Below are 20,472 nucleotides of genomic sequence, written 5' to 3' on the forward strand. Positions count from 1 at the left end.
AAACCAATCTGGGTTTAAAAGTGGACACTCCACCGAAACGGCTCTGTTGGCTGTGACAGAAGCCTTAAAAGAAGCCAGAGCGACAGCTAAGTCCTCTGTACTTATCCTGCTCGACTTATCAGCTGCATTTGACACTGTCAACCACAGTATCCTTTTGTCCATACTCTCTGGCATGGGCATCACAGGGAGAGCACACTCCTAGTTTGAATACCCAGCTCTATCTGTCATTCCCATCTGACAACCACACGGTCTCAGCACAAATCTCAGATTGTCTCTCTGACATATCAACATAGATAAAAGCCCATCACCTCCAACTTAACCTCCCAAAAACTGAACTGCTTGTCTTCCCAGCCAAACCAACCATACACCACAGCATCTGCATCCAAACTCAATCCCTATCTCTTGCTCCATCAAAGGTTGCTAGAAACTTGGGTGTCATGATGATGATGACCAACTAACCTTCAAAGATCACCTTACCTTGGTTGCTCGTTCATGCCGCTTTGCATTACTAAAGATCAGACCATACCTAACCCAACATGCCAACCAACTCCTGGTGCAGGCCATGGTCATCTCCCGCCTTGACCACTGCAATGCTCTCCTAACTGGTCTCCCAGCCTGTACTATGAAACCTCTGCAGATGGTCCAGAACGCGGCGGCGCGTCTGGTCTTCGATCAGCCTAAAAGAACACATGTCACCCCTCTGTTCATTGAACTTCACTGGCTAGCCTGAGCCGCCCGCATCAAATTCAAGTCACTGATGTTAGCCTACAAAGTGCTTAATGGAACGGCTCCCATCTACTTGAATGCTCTTGCAAAGGCTTATGTCACAACTCAGTCCCTCCGTTCGTCCCAGGATTGTCATCTAGCAGTGCCTACACCATGCCTAAGACAATCCAAACTCTTTTCATGTGTCGTCCCACGATGGTGGAATGACCTACTGAGCACTACCAGAACAGGGGCATCCCTGTCTATCTTCAATAAACTCTTGAAAACCCAACTCTTCAGAGAGCATCTCCTATCCTAGCACTTACCTTGTACTTACCTGCCCCTTCTATCTTTGCACTTTATCTTTCTGCACTTCCTTCTATGCCTGCACCCTATCTCTACTCTGTCATCTCTGACAGAGTCGGACTAGTGGGTTCCTTCTATGTAGTTTATTGTTAGCTTTTTATGTAGCTTGTTATATCTTCATTTGTAAGTCGCTTTGGAGAAAAGCGTCTGCTAAATACATAAACATAAACATGTTTCTGGTGGCCTTCTTTAGAGTCAGATGTCCGGAAGTACGTTCTAGCCTGCTCTACTGCTCTCTGTGCCAGAAACAAGAGCATCAGTAAGATACCATTTGGCCTCCTCTAAGCCTTGAAAGTCCCCGGGCAACCCTGGTCCCATATCTCCGAGTGAAACATGTTTTCAGGCTTCACAGAATTCCCAAGGAGAGAGTCGTTCTGGGGTCCCAAATTCATCTCCCAAGTATGAAGATCCTTCTGCTCGGCCCTAGGAACTAGAGTGTGTCTGAGTTCTGGTTACCACCGCCACTCCAATGGACAAATGGAATGACTCAACCAGAATTTGGCGGCTGGAGCTTCCCTGGGTCGAGTATGCACACAACTCCATCACATCATCTCCCTCACGTCATCTCCCTCACGTGGAAAGTGCTGGATATCAACCTCCTTTGTTCCCAGAAATGGAAGAGGAATTGGAAGTACCCTCCGCACAGCACCACCTTCAGCGTTCCGATCTGCTCTGGGCTTATACACGAGAGGCATTGCAGCACATGGCTGTGTGCAATTGCGGTGTGGCAGGCCACCATAGGATATACATGGTGAGCATGTCTGGTTTGCTACAAAAGTCGTTCCTCTCAAGTCTATCTCCAAGAAATTGGCCCCCTGGTACATTGGCTCATATGAGAAAAACTCCATCATCAGCCCTACCACCATTCTCCTCAAGCTCCCTGCTTCCCTTAAGATCCATCCTATGTTCCATATGTCTCAACTCAAACCTCTGTCTTCTAGCCCCCTGTGCCCTCAGGCTCATTCAACCCATGACCAATACACTAGAGGCAGATTAAAGGCGAACTCCGGTATTTTTTAACCTAGACCTTATTTCTGGCATGAAATACGTTCATCTACTCACCGAGAGCAGTTTGGTGAAAGTCGGCATCCTTTGGAAGATATTTAGATTCCTCAAGATCCATATAATGGAATGAACGGGGGCGTAGACGACGCAGCCTCTAGATAAGGCATTATCTGTCTTTATTTCTCCAATACTTTAAGACGAGTGAATGAATTAATGAATGAATGCGTACTATTGCACTGTTAGTTCATAGCAGTGTTGTTGTTATTGGCGGCTACCGGGGGGCTTATAGAGGGTTTTCTACACACTCGTCTACTGGGATGACGTCATCGACACCCACCGCTGCAGCACAGCTTGATTTTTTTGTATTGTAAATAAATATTAACAATGATTGTATATTAGACAACAACAACAATAATAATAGTAATAATCAATGACTAAATAAATAAGTTTGAGAAGAACATGTCAGGAGTCACTGTTAAAAAGGACCTCCTGAACATCTCAGTCCTGCAGTGAGTGAGATGAACCTCTCACTGCAGCTGCTCCTCTGTCCTACTAGGATGCTGTGGAGAGGATGTTTATTATTCTCCAAAAACAGAATATAATTTCCTCATCATCCATTGCTCCACCACAGTACTGAGAGGGTCTAGTCTTCTGCCTACAACAGAACTGGCCTTTTTCACCAGTTTGTCCAGGCGCCTACAGTTTTTGTCTGTAGTTAAACTACCCCAGCAGACAACAGCATAGAACAGTGCACTCTCAATGATAGTGTGATAAAACATGCATATCATGTCACTGCAGACATTGAAGGACCTGAGCCGTCTCAGGAAGAAGAGACGACTCTGGCCCCTCCTGTACACTGTTTCTATGTTGGCAGACCACTCCAGTTCATTATCCAGCACCACCTCCAGGTATTTGCAGGTCTGAACAGTCTCTATCTATCCTCCATCAATGCAGACTGACTGGTTTGGAGTTTTAGATATCCTGAAGTCCACCACCAGCTCTTTGGTCTTGGGAGTGTTCAGGAGCAAGCAGTTTTTTTGGTCCAGCCATAGGACTCCACAGGGTCCATGTACTCCTTTTCCTGTCCACCGCGCACACATGCCACAACAGCCATATCATCAGAATACTTCTGTATGTGGCAGGACGCTGAGTTGTACCTGAAGTCCGATGTGTACAGGGTGAAAAGAAAAGGAGCCAAAACAGTACCCTGAGGAGCCCCAATACTGCATTCCAGTGTTCCAGAAACACATCTCTCCATCCTAACATATTGTGGTCTGGCAGTTAGACAGTCTATAATCCATGATGTCAGGGAGGGGGCCACACCCATACCTAGAAGCTTATCTTTCAGTAAGGGAGGTCGTATGGTGTTGGAGGCACTGGAGAAGTCAAAGAACATGATTCTCACATATGAACCAGGCACATCCAGGTAAGCATATGCCCGATGCAGCATGTACAGAATCGCATCTTCCACTCCTATGTGTTTCTGGTAGGCAAACTGGAGGGGGTCAAGATCCTCAGCAACCTGCAATCTCGTGCAACAAACAAGGAGCAGCTCCTTTGTGCAGGTCTTCGTGATATGAGATGTCAAAGCCAACGATTTGTAGTTATTCAGCTCCACTGGTTGCCCTAATTTGGGCACTGGTATGAGCTTTCCACAGCACCGGGACTTTTTCCATCTGAAGGCTCATATTGAAGAGCCTATGAAGAGGAACTGCTAGTTGACCAGCACAGTCCCTCAGAAAGTACTGTGAACTGCTGTCAGTTGGTTTCCGTGCATTCTATGCGTTCCCATATACAGTCGTCATCGTTGTTTACATTCCACCGAGGGCAGCACCTACAATGGCGTGTGATGTCATCTATGACGCCATTGTAGGTGCTGCTCTCGGTGGAATGTAAACAATGATGACGACTGTATATGGGAACTACACAGACTTGCTGCCGATAAGGCCGGTGCACAGCAACCAACAAACAAATAACTGGGATGCAGCAGCCCTAGCATCCTTTGCTCTACAAGTCAGCAAACTCAAATATCTCGGAATCCACATCTACCCCATGCTGTTAAAGTTGGCAAATCTATCACAATTTCCATCCATCCATCCATTTTCTATATCCACTTAATCAGTCGGTCGGGTCGCGGGATGGCTGGAGCCTATTCCAGCGGTCATCGGGCGAGAGGCGGAGTATACCCTGAATAGGTCGCCAGTCCATCATAGGGCCACACAGAGACAAACAACCACACACGCATGAGAACATGCAAACTCCACATAGAATGGAGTTGAACTTGGAACTCTCTCGCTGTGATCACAGTTTGAACAACTACTATATTACTATCACTATATTACAAATTGTTATTTCAATGTTTTACTGGAAAGACCATTCGTATCAAACCTCTTATAAAATTTAACAGTTCACAGAAAACCCAAAACACAGGTGGCTTGGAAGCTCCAAACATTGTAAGTTATTTAATCTTCAAATCTGATACATCCATGAATGGATCCACCCTAATGAGTCTGATGAGCTCTGGATAAAGTCAGAACAAATGTTATGCAAAGTATTCAATGTAAAAAATGTACAACTAAAAACCTGGATTTTGAATACAGGAATGTTGCCTGTAAAAGAGGATATTCACATTATTATTCAGAATTTTACATGAGGAAAAGGAAGAAATTATCTGTTGGTCCTTTCAGCATTGAATCATAGACAACCTTCTCTTCGCAGTGGCAGGCCATCTCTCTGACGGTGATTGAGAAAGTGCAGATAGCGGCCATAATTCTGGGCTCCCTGTTCCTCATTGCCAGCATTTCTTGGCTCATCTGGTCCTCCCTCAGCCCCTCGGCCAAGTGGCAACGTCAGGACCTGCTCTTCCAAATCTGCTACGGCATGTATGGCTTCATGGATATCGTCTGCATAGGTAAAACACGAAGTGATGCAAGATTGACACCAAACTGTGCAAACATAAAATCATATTACCCATTCTAAATAGTTTTCTATTCAGAGCACAGAGGGCTGCATTATGCAACAACAAGAATAGCAGGAGGCACAACAAAAATATTAATGAGCACAGGTTGCATTATCCAAGCTAGTGTGGTGAGAAAAACACGTAATCAATTTACATTCTGTTGCCTGTTAAGCTTGTGCAAAACTACTAAACTAAATAAACAGCTGGTGCTTAGGGTAAGTGATAACAACTTCACTCTACCCCTCCTTCTCTTGTTTGGTTTTTCCCCCCACCCAGGTCTTATCATCCATGAAGGATCATCAGTGTATCGTATATTTAAACGATGGCAGGCTGTCAATCAGCAGTGGAAAGTGCTGAATTATGAGAAATCAAAAGACTTGGGTGACCCGGTGAGTTCAAGCAGTAAGACTGGTGCCCGTGGCTCCCGTGGCAACCCTCATGGTCTAGCCAGTAGCAGCAGTGGCCAGCAGAGCAGGAGGCTAAGAACTATTCTGAACCATCACTGTGGATACACCATCTTGCACATCCTGAGTCAACTGAGGCCCAATGACCCGCGGATGAGCGCTGCTGCCAGCCGGGAGGTAGTAATGAGGGTAACCACTGTATGAGTTGGACCAGGCATGTGTCACATGGTAGGAATTATCTATGTGGCTGATGTAAATGAGTGCAGGGACTCAAAGTCTGAATACTAAATACTAAAGATTCATGTTGGCAGCAAGAGCCCTGTAACAAGCTAGATGATGCCTGGAGCATCAATAGACTGATCATACATGAGGATCACTTCTCCTGTTTTGAACAACAAAAGGAACCCAGATGCTCATTTTCAGTAATAAAAAAACTGATGAAAATAAGTTGAACAAGTGTTAAAAGACATTGAACATGAAATGTAAGGGGTGGGTGGTGCGTGTGTTTGTGTTGGGGTGGGGTATTGTGGGGTGGGGGCAACTGGCTTTATAACCTGGTCCAAGATAATAAGATGTTTTTGTCCAGTTCAATATCAGGATGCACAAAAAAATATCTTTTTGTTTTCAATCCTTCTAGTTTGATTTATATATCTTCTCCTTCTGTAATTTCTTTTATTTTTTTACTCACTTTAATTTTGGACAGATGTATGATTTCACAGGTGGCCATGTAATTTCATATATGCTAAACATTTCCAAAAAGTAAAAAACAGTGCTCAATGATCTTTAAATTTCTAAAAGTCAACTAATGTTGATAAATAGACTGACAATTGAGGAACGCTGAGGTATCTACAGGAAATTAACTAATACAAGTAAAACATTTTTAAAATGTAAAAAAAAAGCTAAATAAATGCAACTTAATTTACACTTGAACTTTTTGCAATAAAGAAACGTATGTACATTTTAACAGGGGATTTTGCATGGGTATATAATTTTATTCTTCATCACATATCATAAGCACATGACAAATCTGCTCTATTTCGAATGGTGCTTGGCAAAATAAACACTTTAAAAACATTCAATTTCATTGCACCTACTTTTTGTCAGCATCAGAAATGGCAGTGAGTTACAGTTATTTCAGCTAAAATACAGATTGTTGCTGCTGTGTGCTTATTCAGATTTGATAATAAGTAAGCTATTGTAATAAAAAAAGGGGTCGGATGATCTGTTACCTCTCAGTCTCACTTTAGTCTCTTCTTCACCCAACTTGTGGTTTAATGCATACTTTATTTGGTTGAATATGTTTTCTTGGTTCAAATTGAAGTGAGGTAATATCAAGGTAATTTTTTTGTGTGTTTTACCATCCACTGTGATGAATTGGGGGTTTCAGTTGCAAACTGCAACCTCCTTATTCAATGGCATAACATGCTAAATTCAGCCTTTAAAATGCAAGACATCTTTTGCAGAAAGCCATAGGGTGAAGAGGCATCCTGGTAGAATTATGATAAAATTGTTGCATCAGGTATGTTTAAGCTACTTCTCAGAGTTTTTAAAAAAGTGTTTATAACATCAGCATGCCTCATTCATTGTTATTTGTTAGTTATTTACATTCCAGTTTAAAGTGTTGTCTAGGTTTTTGTAAAAATATACATTTTTGATTGAGATTATTTTAGCTTACATCTCTGTTAGACCAGGTGGTATCGACAAAGGGAATTATTGCATCTCAGAAATCTCACGTGTCTCTTATCCATATCTTCACTCATATTGATGCCGTTTTTTTTCTCTTTTTTCTATAGTAAACTGAATATTTCATATTGATTCACACTTCCAAGCATTTTAAAAACAAAGTACACTCTTATTCTACTTTAATTTATTTTATATATCAGAACATCAAACATAAAATCTTGAAATTAGGTCACAACAATCTCAAATGAACAGTGTCCAATGGCAAATGACACCATGCCATTATTTAACAAAATCCATTGTTGAGTCATGAGGGGGCTGGAGCCTATCCCAGCCGTCACTGGGGCAGGGTACATCCTGGACAGGTTGCCAGTCCTTCACAGGGCCACATAGAGACAAACAACTAATCTATGCTCACAGTCATTCCTCGGTGAATTTAGAGACACCAATTAACCTAACATGCATGTTTTTGGGTGGTGGGAGGAAGCTGGAGTGAGAACCCATGCATGCACAGGGAGAACATGTAAACTTCACATAGAAAGACCCCAGTCAGAATTCGAACCATGAATTACCCCTCTTGCTGTGAAGTGACAGTGCTAACCACCATTCCACCCTGCAGCCTTCATGTAAAACCCTTCAGCTATAATCACTATAAGAAATTGTTTTCTGTACATCATTGTTGTTGAGGACTTCTGGCCCACTCTTACAAAATTGCTTCAGTTTATTCTATTACCAGATTTTGGCCTAGGTTTAGCTATCACCCAGATGGCGTCATAGTTGATTCACTCCCTAGACATTTGATTTCAGCATACTGAAGAGTTTACGATCAACTCAATAAATGCAGTGTGCCCTGTGGCTGCAAAACAAGTCATGACTACCCCTCACCCCTACCCCGGGGGGCTTTCTCCTAACAACCCTCCAAAGACACCATACTTGTTTAGGCTATTGTCATCTGATTTGGTATTCAACAAAGTTACTAAAGCCTGTAGTCTGGGATTTTGCTCTTATATTTCCTACTATTGCACTGCATGACCTTGAGGTGAACTTGTTGGGTTGTTCACTCCTGGGAATATTGGCAACAGTATTGGATGTTTTGTAAATACTCTTTCTCCCTTTTCTCCTTAACATTGTGTGAACACACATCTAGAGGTTCCAGAACAGCAAACTTAAAAAAAATGCTCTCTTTATACAGGTGCTGATGATCATTTGATTAGCTGGAGGTGAATTTGATTGGCTGGCTCCTTCTTAGAGCTATAATTCCTCTGGAATCAGTAAGGGTGTACTTTAGTTTTTTATACGCTGCTTTTTTATTTTGGCTTAGTTTTTGTTAAACAAACAATGACACATTACGAAATCTTATATGTTGTTGTCCATATGATGATGCTTAAAACCTTAGAATTGGAATTTCTTTTTCCAGTAACTGTAAGGTATTTGTCGATGCCACACTGAGTTCAAAATTGTGGAAATATGCTCTAATTAAATCATAAATTTGGAAAAGCTTAGTTAAAATTAAGGGCTATAGAAGATATATACATATGGTTATAAATGCATAAATTTCGAAAATATTGAAAGAAACTTATCCTTTTTGTTGCTGGGTGACTGCTTAGAATATAGGGTTTAGATTTAAAAAAAAAAAATATATATATATATACATGCTTCATCACTGTCATATACAGTATAAATACATAGATAGATATATACTGTATGTATATATATATATGTGTGTATGAGATATAAGAGAGAAAAGAATAACTACAGAGACAAATATTACAGTTGGGAGCCGTACTATAGTAAATTAATTTTTCTATCTTTACTCGTATAAAAAAAACCACACACACGCAAAAAACACGAGCCTAACCCATACTGTCTGCTCCATGAGGCTACAGTTACAGCACACAGTGGTTTTGGGTAAATGCTAATGCTAGCATGGAAACAGGCTCAATGACATTGCTTACATAATAAAGTTGGGGGAAAACAGTAACGAACAATACACATGTGAGGATTCCTGAGGAATAATTTTCTTTAAGTTCCAGAGTTAGAGTTACTATATTGCAACAAAACAAAAAAAATTGTTTATAATTTGTAACTTTTTTCATACTGAACTTGAAGTTTTAATATTCATACTAAACAGAGAGCACATCTTAAGCTAACTGTAATATCAGGGATATTGTAGATGGACTGAAATAATTTAATTTTGCTGCACAAGTGGCAGACTTCTGCAGCAGCACTGGACATTGTGTCTTTTAATTTTCTAATTAGCTTTTTTTCTGTGAAAGCAATGATTTTTTTTTTTTAATTATTTTTTAGCTGGTCTGGTTACTGTGATGGTGGAATGATTTATCATTATTCATCTGTTTTGATGCATAACCATGACAATGGGTACGTTGCTTGTATTTGGGAGCAGCTGTTTAAGCTTTACAAGACTGAAGTAATTCCTGGGATAAGACCCCAAGCCCAGATGGGATGAAGAGGAGACATCTTGCATGCAGAGCAGGACTAAAACAGGTAAACTGCACGGAAACTGCACGGAAAGAACTGTGTGTCTGCTAGTGTAAGTTTTTTCTAAGCTTCTTGCCTAATTCAATATCTGTTGTTGTTGTGAGAGTGATCAAAACCCATCTGTGGGTGAAACCTGTTGCCTAGTAGCCTCGGTTGGGCCATCGCAAAGCAATCAGAGTATTCAGGAGCTGTGAACGGGCGGTCACTCCCCTCTCTGAAAACACTTGCTGGTTAACTCTCGGTGGGCGGTCCTCTCACTAAGGTTAGAGCTTTAAAAAACTCACTACAGCACACTGAAGGTATCGGAACTGCACGGAAAGAACTGTGTGTCTGCTAGTGTAAGTTTTTTCTAAGCTTCTTGCCTAATTCAATATCTGTTGTTGTTGTGAGAGTGATCAAAACCCATCCGTGGGTGAAACCTGTTGCCTAGTAGCCTCGGTTGGGCCATCGCAAAGCAATCAGAGTATTCAGGAGCTGTGAACGGGTCACTCTCCTCTCTGAAAACACTTGCTGGTTAACTCTCGGTGGGCGGTCTCAGCCTAGTGCAATTAACCAACACATGAACGGCTGTGTCCAATTGTGCGCATAAAGTAAGGGGTGGCGCCTGAAGCGTCAGCCATTCTCGTGTGAAGACATTCTTGGGTAAAGACTAGCGTGTCTACCTGCGCGTGTCCACCGAGCAAGGCCACTGAACAAGGCAAACCTGTCCTACTTGCCTCATCCATGTCGCTCTGGCCTCACCACCTGCTTTAAAATGTGCCTCAAACACATTCCCATTCCTGTTGTCTCCGGCTCGCACAGAAGGTTTCACACAACCAAACGCCACCACAACCTTAACAACCTCCGCTCTCTAAAGCCCACTTCACTCTGTGACACACCCTTGTCTGTGGGGTTGTGGAATTGCCAATCGGCGGTAAACAAAGCAGATTTCATTATGGCTTATGCTAATCACCTGTCTCTTGACATCCTGGCTCTCACTGAAACGTGGATTAAGCCTGAAAACACAGCTACCCCGGCTGCACTTTCAACCAACCACTCATTTTCCCACACCTCTCGTACATCTGGGAGAGGTGGTGGAACGGGCATGCTCATTTCCAACAAATGGAAATACACCTAAGTGCTACCTGTAGCTAAATACAATACCTTCGAATACCACGCCATCTTGGTAACTGCACCGGTCAAAACCTATATGATTGTCGTATATCGCCCACCAGGACAACTCGGTGACTTTCTAAATGAACTCGATACCTTGCTCTCTTCTATCTTGGAGCATGACTGTCCCACAATTGTCCTTGGTGACATGAACATCCACCTTGACAGTCCAAACTCTTCTGATTTTCTGTCACTAATGCACTCGTTTGAGCTACAACTGCTCATCAAGTCCTCCGACCCATAAAGCCGGCAAAGTGCTCGATCTCGTTTTCTCAAGAAACTGTGCCACAGAGGCCCTATCTGTCACACCTCTGCAGTTCTCTGACCACTATTTCATTCAGTTCAGAGTGACTCTCCCGAGAAGACCATCTGCTTCTACCCCTATGGTTTCCTTCCGCCGCAATCTCCGCAACCTGTCGGCCACCCGCTTCTCCTCCGTTGTTGCCTCCGCTCTTCCAACCTCCAGCACATTCTCCTCCCTTCAGGTTAATGATGCCACGGAGTCCCTTTGCTCTACTCTGAGCTTATCTCTGGATAGTCTGTGTCCTCTATCCACCAAACCCTCCCAATCCTCCCAGTCTCACCCCTGGCTTAATGATACTCTCCGAGCGTTGCGCACCAATCTCAGAGCTGCCGAAAGGAAATGGCAAAAGTCAAAAGATCCGGCAGATCTAGCTAAATTCCAGGTGCTACTGTCATCATTCGCATCCAGTGTCACTGATGCAAAAAAGTCTTTCTACATCAACAAGATTCATAGTACTACTGACACCCGGAAACTTTTTTTCCACCTTCAAAACTCTACTTAATCCTCCGTCTCCGCCACCTGCTACCAATCTAACAGCAGACACCTTCGCCTCATTTTTTACTGACAAAGGGGCAGCTATAAGCAAACAGTTTACCAAACCTGTTACCACAAAATCTGCATGCAGAAGTCCTACTGCATCATTTTCCTCATTTACCCCTCTGACTCAGAGCAGTGTGTCTAAACTGCTCACATGTAGCCGTCCTACTACATGCCCACTGGACCCCGTTCATACTAATCTTCTCCAATCCATTGCTCCTACTGTTACTGCAGCAGTCACGCATGTGATTAATGCTTCACTGACATCGGGCACATTTCCTACCACTTTCAAACAAGCTCAGGTTACACCGCTGCTCAAGAAACCTTCCCTCCCTCCAACTCATGTGGAGAATTATCGGCCGGTCTCTCTCTTCCCGTTTCTATCTAAAATCATTGAAAGGGCGGTCTTTAAGCAGGTCAACGATTACCTTGATAACAACCTCCTTGACCCAAACCAATCTGGGTTTAAAAGTGGACACTCCACCGAGACAGCTCTGTTAGCTGTGACAGAAGCCTTAAAAGAAGCCAGAGCGACAGCTAAGTCATCTGTACTTATCCTGCTCGACTTATCGGCTGCATTTGACACTGTCAACCACAGTATCCTTTTGTCCATGCTCTCAAGCATGGGCATCACAGGGAGAGCACACTCCTGGTTTGAATCGTACCTCACTGGTCGGTCCTTCAAAGTATCCTGGCTTGGTCACACTTCTGCAGCGCACCACCTTGCCACAGGGGTCCCCCAAGGCTCAGTACTGGGACCTCTTCTCTTTGCCATATACACCAACTCACTGGGACAGATCATCCGATCACATGGCTTCTCATACCAATGTTATGCTGATGATACCCAGCTCTATCTGTTATTCCCACCTGATGACCACACGGTCTCAGCACGAATCTCAGACTGTCTCTCTGACATATCCGTTCATCCCAGGATTGTCGTCTAGCAGTGCCTACACCACGTCTAAGACAATCCAAACTCTTTTCATGTGTCGTCCCACGATGGTGGAATGACCTACCGAGCGCTACCAGAACAGGGGCGTCCCTGTCTATCTTCAAGTAGGTCTTGAAAACCCAGCTCTTCAGAGAGCATCTCCTATCCTAGCACTTACCTTGCACTTACCTACCCCCTCTATCCCTGCACTTTATCTTTCTGCACTTCCTTCTATGCCTGCACCCTATCTCTACTCTGTCAACTCTGACAGAGTTGGACAACTAGGTTTCTTCTATGTAGTTTATTGTTAGCTTTTGTATAGCTTGTTATATCTTGATTTGTAAGTCGCTTTGGATAAAAGCGTCTGCTAAATACATAAACATAAACATAAAAAAGGCTAAATATACGATAATTTGACCATTCTGTGAATGTGTAGTTGTAATCGGTTGTAATGAGCCTGTCGCAACTGTCTGTCAGATTTTTTTCTTTGGATAAAAGCGTCTGCTAAATACATAAACATAAATAAGTTAAAACCATTTATTTTCTTGATCACCATGGGAAATGTGAGAGCACAGAGATTAAATGAAGGAGCTCAGAGCCCTGAACCAACAGCTGAAGAAATATCAGGAAGGCAGTATTATTTGTTTCACTCAGACTTGAGTGCAGGAACAACAGAGAAGTAACAGGAAAGGAGGAATAATTCAACCATCTATTGTAATCCTGAGCACGAGTGTTTTTGTACCCTAGATGTTGAAACTGTTGACTGTTAATTTCGGTCCATTTTGTCAATTAAGTTCACCTTAGTTATCTCTTGAAAATGTATATGGGATCATCAGCTAAATTGTTGCCAAGCTACGAAAACAACACTTCAGTTCATGGCGAGCTCTGAAGATTTCAACCACACCTCTCTCTCTCTCTGAGATTCAGAAACAATTACACTCAAAAGTGTAACTGAAATTACAGTTTTATATTTGGACAAATTACAGTTTTGATGAGATGCTAAATTAGATATTCATCACCAGTGTTTTTTTTTAAATTTGTCCTTTTGACATCCTGAGCTTCTCCAGCAAATTTCATGGGAATTGATCCAGCACTTGATAACACTTTTTACACAAAGGCATAAATATCAGTCTCAGTGTGGTCCTAAAGAAAATAAATCAATACTTCTCCTTAACACCATAGATCTCCGTAAAATCATGTTCCAATCTATTGAGTTGCTGTTGAAGTATGAAGAATTAAAGCTTTGACCTGCAGATGGTGCAAGAGTAAAAGTGAAGAAGATTCATCCTCAGAGGAGCATAAATATTTGCACTTAAAAAAACAAGAACCATTGACTCACAGAGAGGACTAACCTGGATTCCTGTCCATGTCAAGAGATGAGGAAAGTTATTTTTTTCCCTCCCACCAGACAGTGTGATATGCTGCATAGGTTAAAAAACTGAGGGCTGATGCTACTTGTCAAAGTACAGACAAAGTAGAGTCAAAATATCTCATAAATCCAGGTCACGCTTCAGAGGATGGAAACAGAAAACAAGGAGCCAAATCTTTTCCTGGAAACAAAAATATTGGATTTTCAAACACTGACAACCATAGAACTGAGGTGGCCAAAAGAGTACAATAGCCTCTCTTGGGTGTAAATCAGTCAGCCTTTGTCACCACCCAGTGGTTGCTACTAATATGGTCAATCACTTAGTCGCATTATGGCCACATAGTGTGCTTTTTTAGAATATAAAAACAATTCTGTTTTTGCTGTTGCTAGATGGTGAAAAAATACCTGCTGCAAAATTTAGCATAATTATTTTTTTTAACAACTTTATTTATCATTTTTCCAAATTGAAAACACTGACATCATTAATTAAGCATTTCTTACAAAAGTTAGAAGACTAGGATGGCAGTCGAAAAGAAAGAAAGAATAAACACGTAAAAAAAAACAAGGAGTCAGGCAAAAGGCAAGCACTTGCATGTGTTATGAACTGTGACCAGGCTCTGTTATATTTATCCTCCAACCCATGTACTGTATACCTAAGTTTTCCAGAGCCAATCCCAACATCATCTCTTTAACCCAGTGAACATAGGCAGGAGAATTCTTCCCCTTCCAGTTCAGCAGTATCAGACGACAGGCATGCAACGATGCAAAGGCAATTGCATTTTTGTGGAGACAGGAAAACTTTAGCTCATACCTAACTACACCAAAGATAGCTATCAAAGGGTCAGGCTGCAGTGTTTTGCCAGGTATTGCTGAGAATGATTGGAAGACTGAGGACCAGAAGCCATACAATGATGGACATGACCAAAACATGTGTCCCAAAGAAACAGGAGAATAGTGACATCTAGGACAGTTTGGTGCAACATTAGGGTATACTTTAGACAGTCTGTCATTAGAATAATGCAACCTGTGGACAACCTTAAACTGAATCAAGCCATGTCTGATACAGAAACAAGATGTATGTACCCTATATGGTATTTTTCCAGTTGTCTTCTGGTATTATTTCTCCAACCTCTCCTTCCCATGCTGCCTTGATTTTGTTCCATGTATGAGGGTAGCTACCCAGAATTAATGCATATATTTTTCATATTGCTCTGAGTGGATTTACATTAAGGACTGAATACAGTAAATCTTTAGAGGGTGGCGATGGATACCCTGGGAACACTTTAGAGACAAAACTTCAAATAACGTAATGAGACTGGTAAATTATGATCCTCACATAGTAATTTAAATGGTAGCATAACTTTTTAAAGGGAGCACATTCACAAGCTGTCTTCTAAGTTTGAAAGTATGAATCTAAATTTAATTAGTTTAGTTTCACAGTCCAAATTCAGAATTCAGACAAAATCTATGGTCATTTTTGTTTTTTTATTATTTTTTATATTACACCAGATTTCTCTTCCTGGCAGTGTGGGAAACACATCAGTTTTTTAAAACATATTTAAATATAAGATATACAAGTACAGTTAAAACATTTTGAATATCGTGAAAAAGCCTATTTCAAGCCTTTATTTCTTGTAATTTTGATGATTATGGTTTACAGATAATGAAATCCCAAAATTCAGTATCTCAGACAATTAGAATATTACATAAGATCATTAAAAAAAGGATATTTTAAACAGAAATGTTGAGCTTCTGAAAAGTATGTTCATTTCTATGCACTCAATACTTGGTTGGGCCTCCTTTTACATGAATTACTGCCTCAATGCGGCGTGGCATTGAGGAGATCAGCCTGTGACACTGCTGAGGTGTAATGGAAGCCCAGGTTGCTTTGATAGCGGCCTTTAGGTCATCTGCATTGTTGGTTCTGGTGTCCCTCATCTTCCTCTTGACAATACCTCATAGATTCTCCATGGGGTTCAGGTTAGCCGAGTTTACTGGCCAATCAAGCACAGTAACATTGTGGTCATTGAACCAGCTCTTGGTACCTCTGGCAGTGTGGGCACGTGGCAAGTCCTGCTGGAAAATAAAATCAGAATGTCCGTTTGTCAGCAGAAGGAATCATTAAGAGCTCCAAAATTGGCTGTGTTGACTGTGAACTTCAGAAAACATAGTGGACCAACATCAGCAGATTACAAAGTCATTACTGACTGTGGAAACTTCACACTGGACTTCAAGCAACGTGGATTTTGTGCGTCTCCACTCTTCCTCCAGACTCTGGGACCTTGGCTTCCAAATGACAGGCAAAATTTACTTTCATCTGAAAAGAGCACTGTGGACCTCTGAGCAACAGTCCAGTTCTTTTTCTCTTTAGCCCAGGTACTTGTAATTTATCAGCTAACCAAATACATCAAGTTATACAAACCCGAATAAAACATTTTACGCACTATTAAACCTTTTTTAGGGGCTGGAAATATATAGTGTCACCTCAATTCTGTTGTGACTAAAATATTCTTTATTATTATTGCAACACAATTTGCATATGCTTTATCTAGGTATTTAAAGGAAGCACAAAATATTGTAAATTGTGTTACCACTTTGTGAATCTATTAATAAAAGATCTTTATTGAATCAACCAACTAATCTTGTCCCCACTATCTACTTAACCTGGTTTAGCATTAATACAAAACCTTGGCTGGTTTGTTAATTAAAGCTTACACAGTTTTCAATTGTAAGATTTTTCTTTTCATATTCAACACCCCATCAGGGTTTTGAAAGCTGATAAAATATGAGAATTGTGTCATTGTATCTGTAGCAACCCTAAAGTTAATAAATGAGATAATAACTTGTATGACCAGTGTTGCCAGGTGGGAAATGTAGTATTATCGTACCAGAGATATAAAATTATTGTATTTTGTGGGAAATTATCGTACACCCGTCATAACCAAAATAACAAGTCTATTGATGTGCTATAGTCATGCTAGTGTTGAATAGTGTCTAACAGGCACTCATGGCTTTGCATCAGCAACCCCACAGTTGCGTTAGGCTAAATGTCCCCGTAAACAATGACGAGTGGGAACTAATGAGCCAAATTATGAGGCCTGGAGGCCACCTACTGTTAGGAACTTTTTTTTTTCCCCCTTGTCCTGTCCAGCATTATGGCAGCAGAATTGTAGTCTGAATACCTTTTATGCCAAACAGATTTGCTTTGCCAAGGGAAGTTTTATAAATAAAGCTCCCCTTGATGCCCATTTATTTATTTTTGTTTACAATATATAACATGTAATAGAGCTGAACCGGACTGGGTGACAAGGAAAGAAGAAGAGTAAAGAAGAGGAAACAGAACAAAAATAGAAACAAAAACCAGACAACCAGCTGCTACACCTGTAAAAAACAAAACAGACAACAATCCATGGTCTCTGTTAGGAACTTCTGAGGCAAACGCATGCATGTCACTCGTAGCTCACATAGAAAAGCACAATTGGCTTAAAACTTGTCGCATGGAAATGAAAATGCCTTCAGGGTTAAAAAAAAAATCTGACAGACAGTTGCGACAGGCTCATTACAACCGATTACAACTACACATTCACAGAATGGTCAAATTATCGTATATTTAGCCTTTTTTATGTTTATGTTTATGTATTTAGCAGACGCTTTTATCCAAAGCGACTTACAAATCAAGATATAACAAGCTATACAAAAAGCTAACAATAAACTACATAGAAGAAACCCAATATTCCGACTCTGTCAGAGGTGATAGAGTAGAGATAGGGTGCAGGCATAGAAGGAGGTGCAGAAAGATAAAGTGCAAAGATAGAGGGGGTAGGTAAGTACAAGGTAAGTGCTAGGATAGGAGATGCTCTCTGAAGAGCTGGTCTTCAAGAGCTTCTTGAAGATAGACAGGGACGCCCCTGTTCTGGTAGCGCTCGGTAGGTCATTCCACCATCGTGGGACGACACATGAAAAGAGTTTGGATTGTCTTAGGCGTGGTGTAGGAGCTGCTAGACGACAATCCTGGGACGAGAATCTTGGGATTATTGATCGTACATCGTACACAGGGCAAAATTATCGTACAAATACGATAATTATCGCACACCTGGCAGCACTGTGCATGACCATACAAATTAGTAATGGGATACTCGATTCCTTTTAAGGACTCAAGTTTGTATGACTCATTCTCTAAAGTGAATCGGGATTTTGAGTCACTTGAATTAGTCACTCAGAGTGTTCCTCAAAAATCAGGAAGTCTCCAAGGCGAAACACTTATTTTTCTTTCTTTCTCTCTAAATTAATGCAAAAAAATAAAACAGCCAATAAATTAACATTTAGTGAGAAACAGTGCAATGGTGAAAAATTATAATAAAATGTATGAAACTGGACAAATAGAATATTTAAATGACCTAAACAATAGTGCAAAAATAATAACATTCTAAATTCAACAATGCACCATTATCTATCCATCTATCCATTTTCTATACCGACAGTCTGTTAATCGGGTAGCGGGTGGGCTGGAGCCTATCCCAGCAGTCATCGGGCGAAAGGCAGGGTACACCCTGGACAGGTCGCCAGTCCATCACAGGGCCACATAGAGACAAACGAGACAAACAACCATGCACACTCATACTCACTCCTACGGACAATTTGGAGTCACCAATTAACCTGACATGCATGTTTTTTGGACGGTGGGAGGAAGCCGGAGTACCCGGAGAAAACCCACGCATACAGGGGGAGAACATGCAAACTCCACACAGAAAGGCAAAACCCTCTTGCTGTGAGGTGATGGTGCTAACCACCACACCACCGTGCAGCCCCCAATGCACCATTAGAAAATGTAAAATATTTATGCATAGAATGAATGAACTCCCGCTTCCTTCAAAATGAAGCTGAGAGAGAGAGCGAGTGAGCTTTGAGCTGCCAGTGAACTGGTGAGTCCTGAACTGTGTGGAGCAGCGAGTTAGCCAGCAGCAGGGCGCGTCGATGACGTCATCCCAGTGGAGTGTGTAGAAAGCCCTCTATAAGCCCCCCGATAGCCGCAATAACAACAACACAGCAGCTATGAGCTAACAGTGCAATAGTATGCGTTCATTCGTCTCAAAGTATTGGTGAAATAAAGACAGATAATGCCTTATTTAGAGGCTGCATCGTTTTTGCCCCGTTCATGCCATTATATGGATCTCGAGGAATCTAAATATCTTCTGAAGGACGTCGACTTTCACCAAACTGTTCTCGGTGAGTAGATAAACATATTTCATGCCAGAAATAAGATCTAGGTTTAAAAATACCGGAGTTCCCCTTTAAGTGCTTAAGGACACTGTAATTTTATTTCAAGTATTCGAGTATTAGGGCCACATTTAAAAAAATACAAAATTTTGGAATCAATTATGAGATTAAAGTCATTATTAAATATGGCAAGAATAAAGTCTATTTGGTAGGTTGTTCTACTTAAAACGGAAAAGGCGAGAGTGCAACAGTTAGCATATAAGGTATTAGCTACACGTTAAACATTAGTTAAACGTTTCTGCTCACTGATAGAATATTTAAGACTTTATTCTCGTAATTTATTCTTGCCATATTTAATAACGACATTAATCTCGTAATTAATCCCCCCCCCCCCCCCCATTTTTTTTTAAATGTGGCCTTGATAATCCGTCAGTGTCTTTCTAAAATATTTAGAAAAAATATTTCATTCTTGGAAAAAAGAAGCTGTAACCTAATAACTTATTTTTTTTAACAACAGGAAATCACTTTTCTTCTGGTCCAGTTCTTTGTACTCTGGCAGGTTTCTCCTCCTTACCTGTCAGGTGAGTCAACAAACCTGTCAAACAACCTTTCTTACAGTGCAAAATCCACCTGACATAAAAGAGAAGAGTGGAAGGAGCCGCGGAGGAAAGTCACTTTACCGGATTAAATCCAAGAGGTTGGTTGCTCGTTTTGCCTAATGAGAAGTTTTAACCGCGTTCCTGCAGGACAACACAACATGTTGTCATTCCTGCGCACAAGTAAGCTCTCTCACAGTCTGATTTAATTCCCCATGCACGCACAGAACAGAAGAGGCAACTCGGTTGGATTTTAAATCTTAATGTAAAATGTTTTCTCTGTCAAAAGACTTCCTTTCTCAGGTATTCCCAGTGGTGTTTTTATTTCTAAAATTTCATAAGGGTTCTATAGGGTGACAAAGTTCACACTGACTGCATGAAGATTTATTGTAGGCTGTTTATCATTTCCTGTAACAATGCAGTTAAAGTTCTGTAAATCTGCAATGCTGTAATAACAGAAGAATATCTTGACTCCAGAATATTCTGACCTCCAGCTTGATTATTATGACATTTTAAAATACTCCAGTTTTAGGAATGGAGATGGTCTTAACAATTTTCCTCCACAGCTCCCAGCAGAGCTTGGTATATAAGAATAAAAATAATATAAATATATATATATATATATATTTATATTATTTTTGTTGTTTTGTATGTTCCTATATTTAGTGTTGCCTCTTGGCTTAGGAAAACAATAAACTGTCAAAGTATATCTCTGTATTAAGAATAGTTGCTGCTATTGTAGTAACAC

The 20,472-nt window shown here is 41.1% G+C and overlaps 2 protein-coding genes across 3 annotated transcripts in view; both read left to right on the forward strand.

Annotated features, from left to right (window-relative positions):
- Window positions 1-5,936, forward strand: part of marchf9 (membrane-associated ring finger (C3HC4) 9) — a 31,232-nt gene extending 25,296 nt beyond the window's left edge. For both annotated transcript variants that reach the window (XM_072367402.1, XM_072367403.1), the window contains 2 exons: window positions 4,795-4,987; window positions 5,312-5,936. In XM_072367402.1, the coding sequence (XP_072223503.1) occupies window positions 4,795-4,987; window positions 5,312-5,643 (525 nt within the window). In that variant the 3' untranslated portion in view covers window positions 5,644-5,936. The remainder of the gene's footprint in view (window positions 1-4,794; window positions 4,988-5,311) is intronic.
- The window catches only part of LOC140271521 (tubulin alpha-1C chain-like), a 366,226-nt gene that overhangs the window by 122,344 nt on the left and 223,410 nt on the right, over window positions 1-20,472 (forward strand). The gene's annotated exons all lie outside the window — the stretch shown is intronic.

The sequence above is a fragment of the Leuresthes tenuis genome, unplaced genomic scaffold (assembly GCF_036924035.1).
Source record: "Leuresthes tenuis unplaced genomic scaffold, fLeuTen1.0.hap1 SCAF_16, whole genome shotgun sequence".
NCBI classification, from domain to species: domain Eukaryota; kingdom Metazoa; phylum Chordata; class Actinopteri; order Atheriniformes; family Atherinopsidae; genus Leuresthes; species Leuresthes tenuis.